The following is a 24,866-nucleotide window of genomic DNA, read 5'->3' as shown; positions in this document are numbered from 1 at the left end:
TTTTCACCGGGGGGCCCCATCAGACTCATGGTTGCCTTCAAAGGGCTGAATGTAACTCTAGGACTGTATAAATGTAACTACCCCTTAACTAGGGGTAAGGAGCTCGGCGCTGCCACAGGGTAGAAACAAGGTTCTAGGCTGGATAACACAAGGTAGAGGACCAGATTCAGCCCAAGGACCTGGTGTTTGCCACCTGTGCATTAGATGTTGGGTCTCTGGGGGAAGCCAGAGCTGGCTGAGAGGGACATTTGGCTGGGGGAGTGGTCAGAGACTTGGTTCGTAACAATTAAAACATTTCCAAAAGAGAAACAACTGGCAGGTCACTACCAGTGTGCTGTGAATATCACTAGAGTATGAGGTTGAAGTATAACTAAGAGAATTAGCCGTTTTTCCAAAGCCACTTGTCCTGCTTTGTGACCTTTGTTAAAACTAGATAATATCTGAGCCTGTTTTTGTTTTGTTTGTTTTGTTTGTTTTTAGATTCCACATATAAGTGAAACCATATTGACTTCCTCTGCCTGACTTGTTTCACTTAGCGTAATGCCCTCCAGATCCATCAATGTTGTTGTAAACAGCAAGATTTCATTCTTTTTTTAGTTGTTGCATAATACTCCATTGTACGTATGTACCACATCTTCATTCATCTTCCAATGGACACCTAGGTTGCTCCCACATTTTAGCTATTGTAAGTATTGCTGCAATAAATGTAAGGGGTGCATATATCTACTTGAATTAGTGTTTTCCAGAAGGAAAGCGGAATATAATCAATAATAGTGTGATGCATTTACATGGTGGCTGATAATTAACTAGAACTGGTGTGGTGATTACATTGTAAGGTACAGTGTGAAAATGTTGAGTAGTGATTCAACTATATTGTACACCTGAAACTAATGTGACCATCGTAAGATTGTATACCAACTATACGCAACTGAAAAATAAATTTAAAAAGTTAAAAATAAAAAAAGTAGATAATATAATCCACAACCATGCAACCAGGCCCACAGAAAGTGTAATTTCACAGCCTGGTGAGACTGAATTAGGACCCCACTCTCAACTCCTGCGTGTTGCACAGACCCTCCTTTCGCCTCAGGACTCTGGTACACCGATGGGAATTAGGGCTCTCTGACATACAGACCAAGAGCCTGAGTGTCCATGAGCAAAGTTTTTTTCTTTCGCAGTGTAAGTTCTAACACTTTCCCCTCACACCCTACTGAATCTTTCCGTGCCGTTTTGCGGGCCATGGTTAAGCTCCAGTGCCCACACTGCTGTTTTACAAACAGGTAAATCCAAAGTAGCCTTGACATTAGCTTCAGGATGCAAAGAAGCTGCTAGTATTGCAGTATTTTTTTTTAATCCCTGAAATTACTAGTTGCTAAATGCTCATGCTTTTTCCTCAAATACAAAAGAAGTTGGTGGCAGCAGGCCAAGAGAAACACTTAGCATTGTAGAGAGCAGTGATGGCTATTAAAAGGCACAGTAGCCATGAGCAAAGATGATGTCATTATTAAATTCCTAGGCCTCCCTGGGAGCCCCAGGGCCAAGGGGACGGGGTCACAGTCTTCACCAAGCCAGTACACAGTGACAGTCGCCTGCCTAGTGGTGTCGGTGACAATGCCCAGTGTCCAGGGTGAGACGATTTTCTGCAACAAGATCAAAGACTTCATTGCACCATGTTTCCAACCTGGTGGCCCGAGCCGGGGGCGTAAGAACTGGTGACTTTGGGCTTTGATGAAGAAAAGGGCCGGGCCGTTACACGTGGAGAGCACTTTGCACAGTCTCCGTGAGTCAGACTTTCGAACAGGACAGGTCTTTCTCACAGTTCCAGAGTCTTTCCAAGAAGAGGAACAGTCCTCTGGGATGTCCTTAAGCCGAGTCACCATTATTGGTTCACAAAACACAAGAGGAGCCTAGTATGCAAAGTTTTAGAGACCCCCCCAAGTCACAAAACAAAGAGGAAGTTGGGAGTAGCCAAGGACCCTCACTTTTATTCACTTTTTTCTCCCTCCATCTCTCTTCTTTCCCACTCCTTCCTCACCATCCCAACCCACACTTTCTGAGGTCCATCTCACCAAGGTCCTGGCAGGGCACGGATCGCGGTGGCAGGAATGCAGCCGGTGATCAAATCTCGGTTCTGCCACTTACCTCCAGGAAAAAGAGTGACCACACCAAGTGTACTTGTTAATTAGTAAATAACTAGCACCCCGATTTAAGAAACAATAAAATACGGGGAATAACTTTGCAATTTCAGGAGCGTTAGCTAACCTCCCTTTTCATCTGTACAATGGAGGATGTAAAACCTCCCACGGCGAGGGTGTAAGGAAGGTAGAGTGAAATTGGATACTCGTCTGATGCCCTTCCCTAGAGCCGACCATAGCAATGGCCCTGCGGTGGGGATGAGCAATGCGTGGGCTTGCTCTCCTTGCCATTATGTAACTCCCTGTACAAGAGCTTGTGATAATTGGAGATGAGATCGTTTTCAGCTGGTGGAACAATGAGGGGGCGCTCTCATGCTCCCTCCCTTCTCAAGCATCCCCCTCCTGAGGATTCTGCAGGAAGCTCGATTCCCCACCAGCACAATCTAGGCCTCACTTATGACCCACACTCCCTTCCTCACTTCCAGGAGAACCTCAGATTACTGGGGGCTCATTAACCAGAGTTGCCTCAAGTGTCATTGGCCTTGAATACAGTGGAAGTCATATGAACAGCGCTCATTGAGTTAGTTCATTGGTTGGTCAGTTAAAAACTGTTCTCAGCCCCCTGCACAGTGCCCCCATGAGGACTGAGGTCCCTTCCTCATTGATGTCCACAGCCATGGAGCCACGCAGGGGTTCGCCACACCACCTCCGTCCCCAGGGCCTGTCACCAGGGCTCTCTGTGAGAAAGTGGAGGAAGCTGAGGCAGGGTCGGACCAGCCTTCGGTTCTGCAGAGCCAGCCTGAGTTCTACACAGAAATGGACTCTCTCTTCACCGTGGGTTGCACCTTATTATTTTGGGATGAAGTTGGGGCAGCTTATGTCCCCAAGTCTCGCAGGGTCCCTTATGAGGACAGTTCCTGCAGCTGCTACCAGCAGACACTGTCCCCATAGGACTTAACCTGGGCCGAGAAGCAGATTCCATGACATCCTATTTATTCCCCACCGTTCCTGCCAGTGCCCAAACCAAAAAATGCAGTTCTGTGAAAGACACTGGTGAGAGACTAAAGAGACAAGCCACATACTCAGAGAAATATTTACCGAGCACACGTCTGATACAGGACTTGTATTCAGAACATGCAGAGGATTCTTTCAAGACAGTTTTATTGAGCTATAATTTACATACCACACAATTCACCCATTTAAAGTGTATAATTCAGTGGTTTTGAGCACTAAATACATTATTACATTTTTTAGGTTGTAGTAAAGTATGTATAATAAAGTTTTCCATTTTGACCATTTTAAGTGTATAATTAAGTGGCATTAAGTCCATTCAGTGTTGCGTAGCCATCACCACCATCCATGTCCAAAGCTTTTTCATCATCCCAAACAGGAACCCTGTTGCCATTAAGCAATAACTCGCCAGTCCTCCCGCCCCCAGGCTTTAGTAATCTCTAACCTACTCTCTGTCTCTTTACCTATTCTAGTTATTTTATGTAAGTTGAATCATACAGTATTTGTCCTTTCATATCTGGTTCATTTTATTTAGCATAATATTTCAGGGTTCATCTATGTAATACCATGTAACAGAACTTCATTCCTTTTTGATGTTTGAATAAATTTTCATAGTACAGCCCCGGCTGGTGTGGCTCAGTGGATTGAGCACCAGCCTGTGAATCAAAGTCTTGCTATTTCTATTCCCAGTCAGGGCACATGCCTGGGTTGTGGGCCAGGTCCCAGTAGGGGGTTCATGAGAGGCAACCACACACTGATGTTACTTGCCCTCTCTTTCTCTCTCCCTTCTCCTCTGTCTAAACATTAATAAATAAAATCTTTAATTTTCTTTTCATTGCACATATATGTTTTCTTTATCCAGTCATATGTTGGAGGACACCTGAGTTGATTCCACCTTTTCGCTGAGGTGAATAATGTTGCAATGAATGTTGACATCCAAGTATCTGTTCAAGCCCTTGCTTTCAGTTCCTTGGGGTGTATGCCTAGGAGTAGGATTGCTGGGCTCATATGGTAAGTCTCTATTTAGCTTTTTGAGGAACTACTACAATGTTTTTACATAGAGGCTGTAACACTTTACATTTCTACCATCAATGTACCGGGGCTTCAATCCCTCCACATCACCACCAACACTTGTGATTTGCTGGGGGTCGTTTCTCAATCACAGGCATCCTAGGAGGTGTGAAAAGGTAGCTTTGATTTGCATTGTAGCTTTGATTTGCATTTCCTGAATGACTAATGACACTGAGCGCTTTTTCATGTGCTAGTGGCCATTTGTGCATCTTCTTTGGAGAAGTGTTTATTCAAGTCATTGCCTGTTTGTAACCGGGTGGTTTCTCTTGCGTTGAGTTGCAGCAATTATTTGTAGTTTCTGGATATTAAACCCTTACCAAATATATGATTTCCAAATATTGTCTCCTTTTCTGTATGTTTTTTTTTACTTTCTTGATAGTGTCCTTTTATGCACAAAAGTTTTTAGATAAAATAGATTTATCGAATTTTTCCTTTGTACAATAGCTGGTTCTTGTAGAGTCATATCTAAGAATGCTTTACCAAATCCGAGGTCTTGAAGATTTACCCCTATGTTTCCTCCTAGGAGTTTCATGATTGTAGCTCTTATAGTTCGGTCATTGATTAATTTCAAGCTAATTTTTGTATTTAATGTGAGTCAGGGCCCATCTTTATTTTTTTTTGCTTGTGGAAATCCAGTTGTCCCAGCACCATCTCTTGAAGAGACTATCCTTCACCTTATGTGCTATTGTCAAATGAAAGAAGCTAGGCTATATGATTCCAATTGTAGGACATTCTGGAAAAGGCAAAACTGTAGAGACAGTAAGGAAAACAAACAAACAAAAGACACAAACCCCATTATTTGCCAGAGGTGCCAGGATAGGAAGGAAAGAGAGATAGGTAAAGTACATGAGATTTTTAAAGCAGTGAAACATTTTTTGTATAGTACCATAGTGAAGGATACGTGATATAATGCACTTGTCGAAATTCATAGAGTCATGGCCAGGTGCCTTGGTTAGTTCAAGCATCTTCCTATACACCAAAAGGTTGTGGGTTTGACTTCTAGCCAGGGTATTCCTAGACTGTGAGTTTGATCCCCAGATGGGGCACTATGGAAAGCATGAATAGATGTTTTTCTCTCACTTCAATGTCTGCCTGCCTGTCTGTCTCTGTCCCCTTCCATCTCTAGAATCAGTCACTACATCCTTGGGCAAGGATTTAAAAAAAAAAAACCCTCATAGACTTTACAGTACAAAGAATGGACCTTAATGTATCCAGACTTTTAAAAACCATTTAATACGTTGGAGGATCCCAGGAAAGAATGCAGACTGTGACGAGAGAATCGAACTGCATTACAAACGTATGATGCAGCCTCAGTGAAGGCGGTGAAAGGAAAAGGGCTCACCTGAGCCACTTTGAAAATGAGTGGAGTTTGTAAGACTAAAGACAAAAGGAACCGCACATAAGCAAGGCAGGCTAGTGGATGGAGCTGTCTCCCACTGTGGTACAGGTTAACAATTTTGGTACTGCTATCCCTGTATGCTGGAGTTGGATAATTAAGTAAACAGATAGCAAATCACGGGGGCTAAGTTTGTCACTGTTAGCATGAGAATTTACAGATTAGCAACGTGAAGAGGCCAGAATGATCCGTGTGGTAATGGATTAGAGTTAGAGGCATTAGTATGAATTTGTCCAGCTTAATAGAGATTTGTTTTCTTGCTGTCGGCTGTGAGGGGCTAGAAACAATGAAACCTCAGTAGTAAGAAGCACAAGGAATAAGTAGAGCCCAGAGCGTGGTTTCTCGCACCGTGCTCCAAAGAAGAAATCAGGCCTTTGGGGAAAATGGCCGATCTAGGACTGGGGCAGGCAACATAAAACATGAGCCTGGAGCATCTTTAGCAGCAGGAAGGAAGATGGGAGGGACGGAGGAAGAGAAGGCAGAAGGGAGGGGAGGGAGGGAAGAAAAGAAAAGAAAGAAAAGGAGGAAGTAAAAAAGGAAAAGAATGAGAAGAAATTATAGGCGTCCAGGACCCTGGCACCTACAGAAAGAGTTCCCAGTGACCAACTGGATGAAGCATTTTCAGCAAGAAAATAAATAAAGCACTGTTGGGTTATAACCCCAAATATAAAATAAATACCCATGGCATAAATAAATGATTAAACAAATAAATGAAAAAGATAGAAGAGACCAATCTCCCATGTAGAAGAATTCAAAAAAAGGACGAACTTGACATTGGAGACACCTGACAGGCACTAATTCAGCCAAGCGACCAATAAATCAAGCTGATAGTGTGCCCCTTAATCTAGGACCATGGAAATGACACTTTACTTCTGTGGTCTTCCTCCAGAAACACACACACACACACACACATACACACACACATATCCCCAGCCTAGTCATGAAAAAAAATCAGACAAATTCTAGGAAAGGGGTATAAATCTCAAGGACACCCAAAACAAGAAAAGTCTGAGACACTGCCAAAGTCAAGAAGGGCCTAGGGAGACAAGGCAACACAATGTGATGTGGGCCCTGGGACAAAAAAGGACTTCAGGTGAAAACCAAGGTAATCTGAATAAACCATGCAGTTTACTTAATGATAATAATGTGTCACTATTGCTCCATTAACTCTAATCAATGTACCATACTTATGTAAATATTAATAATAGGGGAAACTGGGTGAGGGGCATCTAAGGCAATTCTCCATACTATCTTATCAATTTTTCTATAAATGTTAAGTGTTAAAAAATAGATTTAAAACAGCAAAAGTAAAAACAAGCCAGAAACCTGACAGGGTAGGTATTTCCCCCATTTTTCCAGGAGGAAGCTGCAGCTCCAAAGAGTCGAAGTAACCAGCAGAGACTCTGGGCTGCTTGAAGGGCAGGGGTGGGGTCTGAGTCCAAAGCCTGCCTGTTGAGTCACAGGGACTTTGCCTGCCTGTGGATGGACCCTGCTCTGTTCCTTGCTTTCCATTCATGTGCGTGTATTTCTTTCCTGCTCTCCCCAGGGCATGGCCTTTACACTTGAAGAAAGGATACAGCTCGGAATCCACGGCCTAATCCCGCCCTGCTTCCTGAGCCAGGACATCCAGCTCCTCCGGATCATGCGATACTACGAGCGGCAGCAGAGTGACCTGGACAAGTCAGTGCCTGAAGGCTACTCTCTCTGCCTGAGCCCTGGGCTCAGTTTCCTGTGGCCCGCAGACTATATCCCGTATACTCTCCAGCTGGGAGAGGCTAAGAGCCTTTCCAAGAAATCCCAAACCCAGCCCTGCCTTCCAAAGGGGTGCTGATCTCCCTGAGGGACAGGGCTTGTTATGACTGAGGCAGTTGGCAGGTGCTGGGAGGACTGGGAAAAGAAAGTGAATTCCAATCAGTGAAACCTGGGAGGACCTCTGGGAAGTGGTGGAGCCTGGGTCAGCCCCAGAGCACCACCGATGGGACTTAAGCAGACAGCAGTGGGTTCACGGGTGGCGTTTCACTCAGAGGAAAGAGTGGGGTAAAGATGTAGGGACAGGTGTGTTAAAGAAGTGGCCCATGGCCCAGGTTCCTGGAACACGGGGAGCATGGTAGAGAAGAGAGAAAATAGGCAGGGATACTTTGGGAAGCACCTGAATGTCATGTGGCTCATATAAAGGGGAGGCTCATATAAAGGGGGGCAGTTAATAATCCTGCCGCCCCTCTTGGTTTCTCCCCAGTGGGGACATAGACTTGAAGAGCCAAGTGGGAAGGAAAGGGTCAGCTTTACTAAAGAAGGTGGTGACCCCCCCAGGTCACACAGCAAAGTCATGTAACTGGCAGGTAACTGGCTCCAGAGTCTGCTTTTAACATCTCGGCCATGCCACAGCTAAGAGGCGTCAGATCTTAGTCGCTCCAAGACTGGACTCTAATAACAGAACAAATTGAAATCATCGTTCTACCTCTGTTTTTTAAATATTTTATTTATTTATTTTTAGAGAGAGGAAAAGGGAAGGAGAAAGAAAGGAAGTGAAAAAAATCAATGCATGAGAGAAACACCAATTGGTTGCCTCTTGCACACCTCTAACTGGCCCCAGGCCAGGAATCAAAGAGGTGACCTTCCAGTTTGCAGGCCGATGCTCAGTCCACCGAGCTACCCCAGCCAGGGCTTCATTCTAGCTCTAAACAGTGAAAGTTACTCAGCCTTTCTGGGTCATTCCCCCTCTGTACAATCAGCAGTGCCTAACTCAAAAGGTTGTAATGAGGGTTAAATGTATTAGCATTTGTGATGTGCTTAGAACAGTGCCTGGCACATAGTAGGTACTATGTAAGAGCTTATTCAATATACATATCACCTTGCCGTGGGCTCCAACAGAAGTCTAGGGAGCAGATCGGGTTCCCCCTACTTCTCGGTAGAGCTCAATGGCCAAGACTTTGATGTGGCCATCCCCCTAGGAGCAGAGCTCAGCAGCTTGTCGGGGCCATCCTGCACCCATCTTCCTATGCTCCCTCCACACCATCCATTGCTTCTAAGCAGTAGTGGGTAATCCCCTCTACTCCTGAAGCACTAAACTCAGTGGATGATACTCACAGTAACCCCAAGGCCATGCTGCAACACAGGCCAAGTGTCCTCTTCCTTTGTTCACCCACTCAGACTGGGTCGAGCCATGTCACCCCAAGGAGCAAACCAGAAAGTACACAAGGATCCAAGTAACAGCCTGAGATGTGCCTAACTTTGAACAATCTGAACCTCCTTTGCTTGTTAAATTTACAAAGAAGAACTAAGGTCCAAAGTGAAGTCTTCTTTCCTGAGATATTAAACTATAAAAATTAAAGTCAAAAATCCTTTTCTCCCCAGTTCTTTCCAGCTAGACGGATATCATTTGTATGCCTGGGGAGACATGCCAGGCTGGGGGCGGGAATGTGTCTGATCCTGGGAGCTCCAGAGGGCTTGCTGCGCATGCTCTGTTGACTACTCTGACCCCCTCTTTCCCGGGGTCCCTCATGGCAGCAGGTGCTTGGGGAATGCTAAGGAGGCTCCCAGCTTCTTTTGGATAAGGGCAGGGTAAATGTTTAATAACTGGCTCAGGGGCAGGGCGTGTGGAAGCCCTGATTTAGAGTATTTGCCAGTTTTCCTGGTGTAAATAATCCCACTACGACTGATATATCAGGTTGACAACTTGATATCACTGACTAGAGAACGGGGAAGAGATGTGTGCCTACAGGTTAAGGCATTATTATACTGGGAATGAGTTGAGATCCTGGCTATTCTAAGCATAAATCCTCCTTTCTTAAAAATACCTTCTAAAACAATTTTTCATTCTGGACCAGTGCCTTTGGTGGGAAAGGAGGGGCTGAGGCCCCAACATGTCATAAGACTTTCCCCAAGCCACAAGGCTAGTAAACAGTACAGCTGGAATTCAAACCCAGGACCCTGACACCATGCCCAGGAGTCATTCCCTGTTGGAGTGCCTCACCCCATTCCAGGTCAGGATCTCAAGTGCCTCTACACTCTCTCCCAAACTGTGGTCTGGAAAGGTTGTGAATTTCAAGCCCTGAGGAATTTTTTTTCTCCCAGAGATTTTTGCTTTTTTTTTTTTTTTGCATTTTTAAGAATGTAAATGAAAGCCTCTTTTCTTGGCTTAGTGATTTCTGGCTTCAGGGAATAGATGAGAGAGATTTTGGAGAAACACACTTCCTAGGATCACTTGGTACTCAGCCACTTGCGAACACTGCTTGTGACAGAGGCCAGCCCTGTGTGTAGGTGGGGCCAGTCCAGGAAGCGCTGGTATGTACTCGACCCCACTCCACCCTCGGAGTGCTGTTTTTCCATTGCACTCAGTAATAATAGCATGACTAACCATCTTGCACAGTGGTCAGGAGCACAGATTCTGCAGTCTGCCACCTTGGGTGCGTCATTTCATCTCTCTGTGCCTCGGTCTCCTTCGTCTCTCAGATAGGAACTATAGTGCCTACCTCACAAGTCGTTGTGAGTTTTAAATGAGTTCACGTAACATATTTAGAACAGCACCTACACTGTGTATAATAACAAGCACCATAAGGCAGGTACTGTTCTTTGCAGTTCATGAATAAAGAGATCCACGCTTGGGGAGATGAGTGGTTAGCCTGTGGATGTGTATAATAGCCTACACCATGTATAATAACAAGCACAATAAGGCAGGTACCGTTCTTTGAAGTTCATAGAAGAAGAGATCCACGCTGGGGAGATGGGTGGTTAGCCTGTGAACTTGGCCGAGTGGGAGCCCTGGGTCTTTGCATGAGTAGCCTCTCCTGCTGCCACCTATGCTGCTCATGTGAACAGCTTGGTTCTTGTCCCCCTTTCCAAGGTACATCATTCTCATGACACTCCAAGATCGGAATGAGAAGCTCTTCTACCGTGTGCTGACCTCGGATGTGGAGAAATTCATGCCGATTGTGTACACACCCACCGTGGGACTGGCCTGTCAGCAGTACGGCCTGACCTTCCGAAGGCCCCGGTGAGCCATGTGGGGGACAGGACTCGGGGAGGGGGTGTCTCATTGAGGGGAATCAATTCTTTCTGCTGGCCTTGCTTATTGGGACTCAGAAGGCTACATTCTGATCAGTCCAGCAGCCCAACAGGGAAACATCTGATTTTAAGGCCTTGGAAAATGACCCCATCTGCAGAGACATGGGCATAGAGAGAGTATGTAACAAGAGGAGGGCAGAGCTTCTGCACCACAGAATAAATGCTCAATGTGTTATCCAGAGTTGGCCTGAGAGGCATCTCAGATTTTCTCCTCTCATTATCTACCTTACAGCTCCCCCACTACCCCTACTTGTCTGGTCCTCCCCATAGTACCGACAGCTCTGTAGCCAGTTGGGGCCAGTGAATAATGGAGTGTTGGAGAGCAGCGACTGAATTCTTCTGCTGACTCAGAGAACCAGCATTCCTTCCCTTGGGCTCGACTCAGATTCCATTGGAAATGGCATTCTATTAGGCCAGAATCTGACACTACATTTTCTTTGAGAGCCAAAGAATTTGGGGGCAGTTTTCCAAAGAGATTGTTTGGGGTTTTTTTCGCCCCCATGGTGAGTTCAGAATATAAATAAAAAGCAGGGAATGAGAGGATTTTCAAAAGGTCCTCAGTGCATGGTGCCTGATAATTATCAACATGCAATTCTAGCACTAATGATACAAGAGCCACCTGGGTTTATCACAAATAATGGGGCATTGTTTTAGTCAGTGTTAGGGTATGTAAGTATACTATGCCCTGGGCACAGATGTGTAATTTACATTTATGGAGCGCTTTTAACTGTTTATAAATTATGCGCTTATATGAGGAACATGTAATCACGGATCTAGAACATCTTTTGTTAATTTGGATAAACAGCCCTTCGGTTCTGAAGCCCACATTTGGGGTGAGCACTGCACACCAATCACTGGCACCCCAGCTGCCTGCTCTCCTCCTCTCCTGGTCCTGTGGTTACCGTTGGCGGAGCACATCGTATCAGGCCGAGTCCTGATGGGGGTGTCCAGCTGTTGAAGCAGTCCCATCACTCAGAACAGCTGTGCTTCTGCAGTTCTATTGTGGGGGGTGGGGGTTCGGGGGAGGGACACTACCCAGGGCCCTGTAGCAGTTCTCGCATTCAACCAGCCTCTTTCAACAAGAAAGAGACGCCCGTTCTTTTACTCTTATTCCCCAAATCAATACTGGCAGAGACACTGGGAGCTGACAGTCACATCTAAAGGACGCAGGACCCTGTTTACCTCCCACTTTCCACTCAGAAACGCTTCCACGTTCTCCCTCCTGCACAGTGCAGGTCAGCTCAGGTCATTCCCTCCTGCAAGGACATCAGCAGCCCCCCAAAAGCCTTCAAGAAACAAGTCCAGTACTTTGTACAAAGCTAAGCCTGTCATAGTCCAGCCTGTACTCAGAAATCCCATGTTCCAACTACACTCTGGGTCTATCCTCCGTGCCCAAGGAGACCTGATATTCTCCTCCTCCATGCCTTCGCAGGTGTGGTCCCCTCTGCCTCAGGCTTCTGCATTCTCTCCTGTCCGCATTCTCTACCCATCAAAACTGAAGCGATCCTTCAAGGCCCACCCCAAGAGTCAGCTTCTCTGCGGAGCCCTCCCTGGGCCCCTCAGGCAAAACTGATCATTGCCTTCTCAGCCTCCCCACAATCAATCACACATGCTTCTAGTCCTTAGTTTTCTTTTTTTGTATTTTACGTTTTTCATTATTTGTGTATCAGTCTCCTCTACTGGAACGCTCACTTCTTGAGGGGGCAGGAAAGATGTCAGAGTCATTTGTGCCTTCAAGACCAGTGCTTGGCAAGCAATTGCCTCTCAGATGGGAAAGTAGCCTTCTGAGCTGACTGGGAGTTCTAGTCTCCTTGACCTTGGGCAAGTTTCCTATCCTCTCTCATCCTTAGTTTCCACATTTATGAAACGTAGGTCATAACACCATGTAGCTCAAATAATCATTGTGAGGGTAAGACATGATTGTGGATAAGTATAAATGGTGTGAGTGTATGTCTGTTTTCCTTCAGTAACTACTCCAGGAGGAAGGAAGGATTGATAGATGGAGAGCTGTATTACACATATGCACTTTTATGTGTGTCCAAGGAAAACAGAGTCACCGTACATATAATGAACTAACACAGTTAACTACAGACACCATTTGGCTCTTCCAAAACCCAGTGTTATCTGAAGGGGTCCTCTGCCCCTTACAGCGTGGCTCACTGCCTCCGCTAGCGTGCAGCTGAGACCTAATGGAAATGCGAGGCCACCCTGCTCCCACTCCCACTCCCAGGCTGTGTGGAGGCCCTCCTCCCACAGACTCTGTGCGCTAGGCTGTGGCTTCTCTTGTTGGTTCCAGGAAAACCAGTATCAGGGTCAGAGCCCTGCATATGGAATAGACTCATAAAGGCAGAATTTGACCCCAGAGCCTACTCCATAATCCAGGCAACACACAAGACTAAATTTGAATTAATGGACATCTATGGAGCGGCAACCAGCAGATACTATAAAGTTACCGCAGAGAACAAAATACAGTGTTTGACCTCAAACAATTTACCAGCAGGGCGAGGGGGCAGGCAATAATAATATAAGTTAAATATAATAAAAGTTACAAGGAAATGAATATTTAATAGGGACAAAGAATGACAGGGATACAAGGGAGAGAAAAATTTATTTTCTCTGTGGGCGGCAGGAATGCTCCACAGAGGAGATGACACTTGAACTGGTCCTGGGAGGTTGACCAGGAATTCCACAAATAGAGAAGGAGGGCTTGGCTCTATAGGCTGTGTAGACGCTGGGTTAGTCAGCTCACCCCGGTATCTTCCCGTCTCCTGTGCCTGGGTGGGAAGGTAAGGGGAGGGGAGCTAGGTCTCCACACCCATTGGCTTATAGTGGAGCCTTCCAATGTCCTATAAGGTTAGTTTGGTGACGGTATCTCGGTTTTACAGGTGAGGATTTTCAGGTGGCCAGAGGGCAGGAACTTGTCCAAGATCACAATTGGCAAGCAGTTGGGGAAATCAGAATTCTGACTGTGGGAACTGGGGAAAGCCACACCAAAGAGGTGGCATTTGAGTGGGTTGTGAAAGATGAATGCAGCAAATTGAGACAAACAGTTTTCGTCTACAGCGATCCAAGCAAACTCATCTCCCTCTTGCTAGAATGCACAGCCTCCAGGGCCTCAGGGCAGGTGAAACAGGAGAGTGGAGGGTCTGTGTAGGAGAATCGACCGGGGGTTCTGACCAAAAAGGGGAAGGTCTTGGTCTCCTTCCCACCGCTTGGGGGTTGGATAAATGGGGAGCTTTTTTGGACTCAGGTCTAGGCCCCACTAGTGGTTTTCCAGTGGGTCAAGGATGGAGAGACACATGGCAGAAGAATGGGGGGGTGGTCCATGTGAGTGCAAATGGGGCCCTGACAGCCACGTGAGCCCAGAGGGCCAAGTCAGCCCTGAGTGGGTGTAAAGAGGGTGCTGCAGGAGCTGGACACCTAGCGTGGGAAACAGGTGTGCAAATCCAACACGGAGCCTACAAGTGAGTAGGAGCAGGAGAAAAGCATACTGATAACTGCTTGCCAAAGGCCAAGTACTATCCTAAAATCTTTACATGTATTAACTCGTTTAATTATTACAACCCTCATAAGAGGTAGGCACTATAATCATCCCATCTGTAGATGAGAAAACTCAGTCACAGAGAATAACTTGCCCAAAGTCATAGAGCTCATAAGCTGCGAAGCCAGGACTCAAACCCATGCAGTCTGAGCCAGAGGGTGCACAGGTAACCACTCCACTTCGCCGCCTCCTGCCTTTGGGGACTGTACATTCTGTGGGCACTCAGGAAAGGGTGTCCTTGCAGCTCCAGGAACGTCTGATTGCCCAGGGGTCTAAGGTGGAGATTTCTGGATACCATTTCCAGCCTCTCCTGGGAGGGAGGGATGCAGCCAGGTCCCTGGGCCCAGGCTGGGTGGGGCTGAAGCAGGCGGTCTTGCATTTGTCATTCTTGACACAGACCTCCCGATATCTTTTCCACCAACTCTCCTTCAGGTGATTGCCCAATTAAGTTATGTGACATGTGACATTTTGAGCTGTTGCTCTGGGTGTTCTTTTGGCTGCTTTCCAGGTGTTGATTCCACACCTGCCTTGCNTGGGAGGGAGGGATGCAGCCAGGTCCCTGGGCCCAGGCTGGGTGGGGCTGAAGCAGGCCGTCTTGAATTTGTCATTCTTGACACAGACCTCCCGATATCTTTTCCACCAACTCTCCTTCAGGTGATTGCCCAATTAAGTTATGTGACATGTGACATTTTGAGCTGTTGCTCTGGGTGTTCTTTTGGCTGCTTTCCAGGTGTTGATTCCACACCTGCCTTGCTCCTGAGGGAAATGGGAGTTTGGGCTCCACCTCAGCCTTGAACTTCACCTGAGGCCTGGCTGAGAAGGGCTTGGCGGATTAGCATCCGAAGGGAGGACGGACAGCTCCACAGCCAAACGGGCCAAACCCGAGAGAGCCAGTCCTTCTCAGTTTCTGAAATGACAAACATGCCTGCCAGGTTCCTGGGAACAATGGAGTCCTCTGTGAAAGAGCCTGCGCCCCCCAAAGCTAATTAGATGCAGCTGATGCTAAAATTGACCCTCCAACGTGCCTGGGGCTCTGCACGGCCTCACAAGGGAGACACCAGAGTATCTCAGGGGCGCCTGAGCACCCCTGGGCAGAGGAGACCCAACAGAAAGTTCTGGGCTCTGTGAAGCCCCCTGCCCGGTCCTGCTTCTGTCCTAGCATACCATTTGCACGTACCCTCATGGGTCTGGGCACCTGGCTAGCCTGGCTTGGAGGCATGACCCTTGAAAGTCAAAGTGTGGAACTTAGAAGAGACAAAAGCCAGAGGTGAGGCTGCCTGGGAGGCCAGGACAGAATTCAACTGGGGAGGTAGTTTGCTGCCGAGTGTGAGTAAAGACTCTCCCCGCCCCAGGCCTCCTGCCTCCTCACCAGCCATGTCTTCACCCTCCTCATCCTCTGGGGCTCCCAGCAATGTGCACGCACCCACAGACCTAGCAGTTGCCAGCCTCTGTGTGGAGCCCGACCTTCATGGGTGATGCGGGCTGGATGGCAGGTGGTGGAAGAGGCACAGGCTTTGAACCCGGGCAGGCTCAGCCTTGCGTCGCAGCTTCTGGTGACTTTTGACAATGAATTTAGCACCTCCTCAGCCTCCTCATGTATCAAATGGGACTAACGCCCATTCAAGTGGCTGCTTGTGAGGATTTCATGAGATTCCACATGAAAAGGGCAAAGCTCATGTAGGTGCCCCACAGCTGTGATCTGCCGGACCCAGCACCCTCAAGATCTGCCCTGTGATTCCGTCGCCACACCCAAGAGTCTAAACTGTAAACCAACAGGGCATGTCAGTCCCCTGAAATGCCTCCACTCTGTTGTTTGATTCACACCTTAAACTATTGGTCCTCTTGCTTAACCAGCAACCTGCGAGCACTTAGAGGCTGTGGAGAGTTGGACAGGTGAGGGTGGGGAGTGGGACTTGATTTTACCAATTGGAGGCTCTGGGGAAGCCACCTGAAGACATACTTGGATTTGAGCAGAGCCAACAGCTATTGGCCTTGAGCCTGGCTCTTCTCTCTTTGACCTGCAGACAGGTGGGTGTCTGCACACAGTCCCCCCAGCAGTATGCACACAGGAGATGAACAGCTACCATTTATTAAACACTTATGGTGCTCACGGTGGGCCCTAGGCTACTGACTTTGCCTACTTTATCCCTGAGCCCTACAACATTCCCAGAAAGTACTCTACCCAGGTGAAAACTGAGGCTGACTTGTCTAAGACCTTGCAGCTGACCCAGAGCCAATTTCCTGTGTCTTTACTGCGTTCCCAGTCCAGCACCTTGTGGCGCTGGTAACCATGATGCCTCAGAAATAAACACCTGCCTTCTTGCCTTCACCTCTACTCCCTTGGGTGACCTGTCTGCACATTTGAGGGGAGCGTGCACACACACAGTATGCTGTGGTGGGCAGAGCACTGGGAATGGAGTCCAGAGGCAGTAGTCCCGCTTCCCCATCAATAGCCATGTGGCCTGGAGCCCGGCTACCTCACCTCCCCAGGCCTGGATCACAGGCACCGCCTTCCATGTGGAGAGGTTGTGACGGTCAGAGAAGCTAAATGTGTGGGGAACGTGCTTTATCAATTGTGAAGTCCCTCACCAGCTTGAAGGGGATTACTTTTCCCATTTCTCCTCCCTCACACCAACCCCGTAAAAGAGTGTGTTAAAGGCTCACACTCACTTCCCACTCACTAGACCTGGTGAGCCTTTGCCTCGTTTTTTTCTTTGTGTGTTTGTTTTACATTGGAACCCTTTTGTCTTCACCCAGCTCCACCCACATCAACACTCATGGAGGGACTCCTGGGGCACAAGCCCCTGCTTCCTAAGTGCCCACTAGACCCATTTCTAGCTATTTACAGGACCAATGGGTACCAACACCTTGACCAAAGCCATTCATTCTGAAAAATGAAGATAACCTTATCTCAGCCAGCACCAGAAGACCCCTGACACCCGGGCACAGTTCACCATCTGGACTCCAGCACAGCTGTCAGCCCCTCAGGAACGTGACACACTGTCTCACACACACACTCTCTCTCACACACACTCGCACACACACTTCTAGCATAATTAGGAGGCATGCAGAAAGCAAAGATTAGCCTCATCAGCCTCCTCCCCATCCTCAGGACACTAAAGTGCTGATGCCTTTGGCCAAGCCCACACTACATCCAATTACGCCCATGACCCTCTGCCAAACGGTTCCAGCTGTGCCGCTGGAAGGGCTTCCGGCGCAGACTGACCACGAGGTCTACAGCTGGGTCTGCATAGTTCCTCATCCAGCCCCTTCAGTCCCCCAGCCTCCGTGTTATGGACAGAGCACCAGGGCAGGAGTCAGGAGACTTGGGTTCAAGCCTTTGCCACCCGCTTTCCAACTGACTAAGCAAGTCACTTAGCTCCTTAGTCTCAAATAACAATGAAAGGGTTGAATTGCAGGCTTCTGTGATCTCTCCTAGCTCTGGCCATTTATGATTAATAACTCAAACTCTAGTACCAAGTTAAAAGTGAGATCTTTTAGTGAGCCTCAGTCATATTATGTAGCTGATCCTGTATTTCCCCACCATCAAAATTAGGAGGGTTGTGTTAGAGCTTTGCATTAACAGCATTTGGGGGCTTTAAATCAGAATCCCTGGGGTGGGGCCCAGGCAGCATTAGTTCTCCAAAGCTCCCCGGAGAGTCTCATGAGCAGCAGGGCTGAGAACCACTGAGCTGGGTGACCTCTGAAGCACTTCCCAGGCATGGATATTCTGTGACTTTCAGGAGTTGATCACCGGCAGCCGTGTTTTCCAGGCCACCCAGCCTGGCCGTGTATTGGAGAGTGGGGTCATGACAATATAACAGAACCTCCACCTCCAGTTCAAACCTTGACAAGCCAAACTGATGAACCCCACTGTCGAATTCCCTAAGGTCTCATTCACAGGGTTAGTGGTGGGGGACGGGGCCTCACATATGCTTTCCTCCCCTCTCCCCCAGTTCCTTCCTGAAGCCTCTATTGCTGCACAGAAGTCACCACTCACCCAAACCCCACACCCATCCTGTCCATAGTTGATTAGATGGGGAAAAGCACCAGACCAAAGGTGACCCACCATTTGGATGAGCATGTGACCCATGCATCCTGGTTCAAAAGACGAGCTGGTCCGGATGAAGTCCCTTGCAGGCATGTGAACTGAATGAGACATGGGAAAAGCAATATGGAAAAAATATCCCATTAGGAAAGGAAAAAAGCAAAAAGGATGCAATGACTTAAATTTTAGTGTTGCCTCATGGTAAGTGCATGACCAAAGGCAAATACCAGCTATGAAGGAACAAAAATAAGAGTAGGAAGCGAAGTAACAGATTGTGGAGAGAGGAGAAAGGGACAGATGGGAGAGAGCGAGGAAGAAACAACAAGCAGAGCGTTGAAGGCCCCTGGAGCTGTCTCAGTTCACGACAGCATTCCACGCCAGTTCCTGCTCACAGGTTTACAATAAGCTCTTTTTCTTCACAGGTAACTTAAGTGAACTTCTGCCTTGGGTAACCAGAAGAGCCAAGCTGAAAAACAGTTGTGAAATTAGATGGGTCGATTAGTACCCTGATCCCCCTTGTTAATCGGGTGGGTGGGGCTAACTCTAAAGTAGGGTGTCTCAAACTTTAGTGTGCATTAGATCACCTGAAGGGCTTGTTAAACCTCAGATTCAGCAGGTCTGGGATGGGGCCAGAGAACTGACATGTCCAGCAAGTTTCCCATGATGCTGTTGCTGCTGGTGCACAAACCATGCTTTGTAAACTACTAGGTTAAAGGCTGGTGAAAGTGAGAAATGAATAGAGCCCACCTGAGGGAAATAGAAGAAATAGATCATTCCAGGCCCCCACCCGGGAGTCACTAGATAGAGGTTCATCCCCCAGTTTTATCGGTGTGACTTTCAGTCAATCCCTCCCCCTGTCTGGGCCTCGATTTCCTCATCTATGAAATGAAAGGATTTTACTGGGTGATCTTGGGGTCTCCTTCCAACCCTTACAGCCTGTGATTTTTGAGCAGATTAGAGCACTGTGCTGTAAATTTGCCTCTGAGTTTGCTGACATTTAAGGGAGGAAAATTCAGAAGTAGATGAAAACACGAACTTTTCATTTTCTGCCAAGAAAAGCTTGCAGGCTTATCTACAAAAGTGTTACTTTTGCTGAGAGCTCTGACTCACACTCGGGCACCTTCCCAGACAGACCAGCTGGGCAGTCCAGACCCTGCTAAGGAGTGCTTGGTACCGTGGCTTGGAAATTGATGCTGGAATCTGTCTAAGGAAGCTGGAATTGGTCTAAGGAAGGTGGTACGAGGAGTCCTTCCAAAATGTGGGGTTGTTTAGCTCTTTGACACCAATGTAACAATGTTTTGTGAAGGAAGTTATATTGTCTCCGGGCCCCTCATCACTGACACACTTTGGAACAGAGAGACGGAGGCGAGGCGAGAAGGATCGTTTATTTTTGCATCTGAGTCACATGGGATTCAATCACCAAAGGAATTCATTTATTTTTTTTGAGATGAAGTTTTGAGATTTCCATACAAAAAAAAAATGAGTGAGTTTGTACTTAATTCATGTGACCTGCCTGGGACTTTAGCACCCAGAAGGAGCCACGTGGGGAGGACCGAGGACACGCCTCGGCCATCTGTGAGTGTGGAGGCTGAGAGTGAAGGTGAGAATGGGAGAAACCCCACACAGATGCAAAGATTGTATTTTCCTACTCAAGCTGGAGGCAGATGAGCTTCGTTGACTAGAATGTTCTGGGTTGGACTTCCTTTAGCCAAAGGCAGATTTCCCCAGAAATTGAAGCAAACTGATTTCTGTTTCTATTTGATCTGACCCTGCCCTTCTCTTCCTTTGCTCCTGGCAATCCCAGCCTTGGTGATCAAAGGAATAGGTGTGAGAGGATTTCCTTACTGGGAAGAAAATATATCCATATAAGCAGGAGTTGAGTAGACCTTTTCTTAAATAACTTTGATCTCCCATTAACCTGTAAAATACATGAAAGCTTGTGTTTGCTCACACCAAGTTTAGTCCAGAAAAAGGGGCTTCTTAAGAGATGCTTCAAACAGTACAAATGTTTCGAAAGATTCTGGACCAGGGGCAGAGTAAAGGATCATTGCTGTGGAATTCTTGAAGAAAAGCAAAGACCGCCTTGCCAGGAGAGAACCCCACCGGCAGCTGGCCAACCCCTACATTCCCGTATTACGCTCATGTCCTTGTGTCAGTCCATCACACCCACAGGAATCTCCTCAAATGTCCTGTGAGCCCTGGAGGGGCAGCGTTGTAAACCGTATGCATGAACTGATTTCTTAGAGGCTCATCTTGAACCAGCATTTCTCAGAACCCTAGAGATGGGGACTTAGTTAGGAAGGAGAGCTTTGTTTGTTTGGTTGTTTGCTTGTGCGGGTGAGGGATGAGAAGGAACAAATCAAAAAGATCCTGTCTAAGGTACTGGAGATGGAAACAAGGCTCAGCAGGGACCCCAGTGTGGTGTCAGCGTTGTCCGAAAGGTAACTGGAAGGAAGCAAGTAGAAAAGCTAAAGGAAAAAAGGTAACGCGAATGTTGGAAGATGGACTTCTCCACCTTCACATGGTTTATCACAGGAACTTGTCTCTGGATCACACGCTTCAGAGGGACAAAACGAAGAGTCTTGTTCTCCCCTGAGACTCCCAGGGTGCCAAGCATAGTACCTTCAGGCATCTACCAGAGAGGTCACCTAAAGACCGTCTTCTGAATGGGTTCAACAAGCATTGATTAAGCACCATCTTTATGGCGGACCGTCAGAAGCACATGAAAGCTCCAAATGGACTGGTCTCTTTGTGCTCCTTGTCCTCGAGGAGCCTCCAGCCCAACTAAGCAGCAGATATAAGCCAGTCAATAAAGTCTGCAATGTCTACTTTACTTTGAAACTATTGAGGTAATTCATCACAGTAAGAAAAAAATCTCTCCACTGAATTGTTGGTTCTTGATCAAAATCCTGAGAGAAAGATTTTGAATCACGTGGAGAAATGGCCCGGCACAGTGCCCAGTGTACAAAGGTTTAATGGACGAGTTCAAGCAGGAGGAACTGCGTAAAGCAAAACGTGTGGCTGGAACTAGCCAAGAATCACAGGCCCTCAGGACTAGGCGTGAGGAAGACAATGCTGATTGCCCCTTCCTCCTTCTTCACAAATCCCCAGGTTTGGGGACATTTTTTTCCTCAATTATCTTTCTTTCCCTAAATGACCACATGCTTTGAGCAAGATTTGGCCCTTCCCAGCACAAAGCAGTAAGTACTAATTAACTTCAGGCAACTATAGTATCCCCTTGCCGGCAACAATTCTGGCCAAAGAGAAGTGAGGGTGATCGGCCAAAGGACTTGTGTGAGGGGTTTTCTTATCTCCAGACCTCCTTCTTCCCTGGACGTTTTTTTCTGCCCAGGGTGCCTGAACTGTGATGACCATCCCTCAGGCATGAGGGAAACAGCTCTCAGAACAAGCCTATGCTGCCCAGGGTGGTGGTGTCCTTGGTGACATTGTTAAGCCACTGAATAAACAACTCCTGGAGCTGTCTTCTTCTGGACTTCTTGCTTTGTGAAATAGATTTCCTCTTTCCGGCCCGTTGAGTCAAAGTTTTCAGTTACCTACAGCTGAAAGCCATTTCCCTTCCTGATGGGATGCTTGAGTCACCCCTGTGAGATAACAATAGCTCCTGTTTATTTGTTCAGAGCTTCCAATGCACCAGGCAGTCTTTCAGGGCTTGACTTTTTAGGCCCCTCAACATCTCTTGTGTGTAATACTACTCGGCCTATTTTCATGAAGAGGAAACTGGGGCACTGAGATTTACAGTAACCTGGGAAACGTTATGTATCTATCACACACGGTAGAGCCCCAGTTCACAGCCAGCACTCACCTCACCGCTGCCTGCCATGGTCTTCCTGAGACTTTTCTCTCCAATCTGAGAAAGAGGACTCGCAACTGCATCAGCCCAGCATGTGCAGGGTGTGTGTGGAGATCACTCCACTGACGAGGTGGGCGAGATAACGTGAGGCCAAGCGAGGAGTCTGGATTGCACGCATCAGGGATCATGGTTCACTTTCGAGAGGGGAGCTCACTGGGAACTGCTGTAGTAACTGAGCCAGCCACAGGGAAAGTGGAGCCTGACAGGGTCCTAAATGTGAAGAAAAGGGTGTGAACCCAGAGCAAAGCACTGAGGAAGAGAAGTCTGCCGTACATGGTCACTAGTTGTGTGTGAAGGTAAAAGTGAGAGGAAGACTTGTCAGATTTGATGTGCGTCGTGGTGTAATAGCAGTTGTGGAAAGTTGAGCTTGGGCTCCAGAAATGGAACCATGAGCTGGACTATAATAACTGCCACCACTTCCTGAGTGGCCAGTACCATGACACTCATGCTACCTGTATTGCCTTGGAGTCGCACTGCGCCCCTGAGAGCTCAGAGTGTATTGTCGTCCCCATATCGTCACAGAGGAGTGGTTCAGAGGTGATGAGAGACCGTCCCAGAGACAAGCGGCTGGTTCAAACCTGAGTCTGTCCTACTTATCCTCACATTGGAGGCCTCTCCCACCCTCACACTGGAGCTCCCTCTAGTCCCTCCACAACAAATCAAACGCGGTCCTTAGACGATGGTATTAGCAGCAGATATCAGCAGAAGTCCCATGTGCATCAGTCTCACTGGAGCCCCCATGGGGAGATGGGGTGCAGTGGGGCTGTGAATTGCAGGGCGCTGTGCAAGGTGCCCAGTTAGAGTTGCAGGAAGAGATCCGGAGCCCGTGGCTTGGCAGGTCCTTCACACCTGCACAGGCAGAGCCTTTTAGGCACATAGCAAAAGCAGGCCAAGCCCTTCATGGCTTCTGTTCTCGTGATATGCCCTTGATTTGGTGTCCAGATGTTTAATGTCCTCCAGTTTTAAAAACACCCTGCATAGCCAACACAGATGTTACCTGTGTGCCCCCTACAGCCCACTGCCGACAACTCCCAGACAACTTCCCCGCTGAGCTACCAGACTGGCCAAGGCATTGCTCTCCTTAGAGGATTTTGAAAACAGAGTCATCAGCCTCTTAGGTGGGACCCTGTCATAAACATGAAATTGATTAGCTTCTAAGAGACCCTCGAGCTGTGCATTTCTGTAGGTGTTCTGCATACAATGACTGGATCATGGAGCTGTAAATCAACCAGCTCAAACTGAGGCCAAGAGGGCACCAGACACGGCCTCTGTGAGGATATACAAGTCAGTGGAAATGGCAGGACTAAGAAAGGTGTCCAACCTTTCGGTGTCTCTGGGCCACGCTGGAAGAAAAAGAGTTGTTTGGGGCCACACATTAAATATACAAACACTAATGAAACTGATGAGAGAAAAAAGGTTTTAAGTAAATTTATGATTTTGTGTTGGGTATCATTCAGAGCCATCCCGGGCATAATGCGGCCAGTGGGCTGTGGGGTGGACACCCCTGCTAGGGCTCAGGTCTCCTTCCACAATGCAGGGAGGTAGATGTTCCCCTGCCATTTTATTTTATTTTTTTAAGATTGTATTCATTTATCTTTAGAGGGGAGGGAAGAAGAGACTGAGAGAATATCAATGTATGGTTGCCTCTCGTGAGTCCCCTGCTGGGAAGTGGCCTGCAACCCAGGCATGTGCCCTGAATGGGAACCGAACAGTGATCCTTTGGTTCCCAGGCCCACGCTCAATCCACTGAGCTACACCAGCCAGCCAGGGCTCCCCTGCCATTTTAATCAAACTTCATTCATAATTGTTACTTATATTCAGATTGTACTTTGAAGTTGTAGAGTGAATTCAAATCAATCCTGCCAACTGCTCTGTGAAACAGACAGGGCAGCCGCTTACACATGAGGAAAAGGAGAATCCAGAGGTTGGGTAAGTGACTCCCTGAGGCTGTACAAATAGTAAGAAATAGAACCGGACTAGAGTTTGGAACTTCCTATTTGCATTTGCCATCCAGGAGTCTTTCCACCGCTGGACTGTGAACCTCTGGTAGGAAGGAACCATATTGTTTAGCTCACTGTTGGGTACCCAGCACCCAGCACTGAGCCTGGCATATGGTTCTTATGAGATGGAAGATGGATGGACAGATCGGTAGACAGAAGAACAGGATCAATGTGTAGATTAGAGCTGATTTTCCTGATGACTTCTAATAGAATCTTAGAGTGAGCTTCTATTATTAATGGCCACTAACTTAAAGATAAAGAGCTCTAACTCTGTAACTTTGTTTAAACTGCATTGTCTTAAAATTTTTTAAGTGGTAATGTAAAAACTGGTTTGATTTCTTTAAGAATATACAGCAGGAAGACTTGACAGGACCTGGGATGTAGTAGGCACTTAAAAAGTGTCTCTGGGATGTATTTGAATTTAAAACCTAGGCTGAAGAGATGAAAGTAATTGCAAAGAGTTTCTATGTCACTGCAATAATTAAAAAAACAGACTTTTCCATTATGTGCAGAATAACTTCATCCCCAGTTGCAGGCCTGTCAGTTGGGAAGAAATCAATAGCTAGAGTGGAATGAGATCATGACCTGCATTTCCAGAGTCCTTGGTTCCGGGTGATTAATAACAATGTTGAATTGTCGTCACAAATGAGGTTCACTGGGTCGCCTTTGCCTGCTGGTGCAGATGGGCCCTGTGTGAGCCACTCGGTGCTTCTCATGTGCAGCCAAGTG

At 47.3% G+C, this 24,866-nt stretch overlaps 1 protein-coding gene across 3 annotated transcripts in view; it reads left to right on the top strand.

The window, feature by feature from the left end:
* ME3 (malic enzyme 3) overlaps positions 1 to 24,866 on the top strand; it is a 185,722-nt gene that overhangs the window by 81,709 nt on the left and 79,147 nt on the right. For 2 of the 3 annotated variants that reach the window (XM_037042907.1, XM_037042908.1), the window contains exons 3-4: positions 7,160 to 7,293; positions 10,457 to 10,606. In XM_037042907.1, coding sequence (XP_036898802.1) covers positions 7,160 to 7,293; positions 10,457 to 10,606 — 284 coding nt within the window. Of the gene's footprint in view, positions 1 to 2,045; positions 2,074 to 7,159; positions 7,294 to 10,456; positions 10,607 to 24,866 lie in introns of those variants that run through there. The other variant, XM_037042909.1, reaches the window with a different exon arrangement.

The sequence above is a fragment of the Sturnira hondurensis genome, unplaced genomic scaffold (assembly GCF_014824575.4).
Source record: "Sturnira hondurensis isolate 20B ecotype Veracruz unplaced genomic scaffold, ASM1482457v3 Scaffold0003801, whole genome shotgun sequence".
In the NCBI taxonomy this organism is placed as follows: domain Eukaryota; kingdom Metazoa; phylum Chordata; class Mammalia; order Chiroptera; family Phyllostomidae; genus Sturnira; species Sturnira hondurensis.
This window is presented reverse-complemented; position numbering and strand designations above follow the sequence as displayed.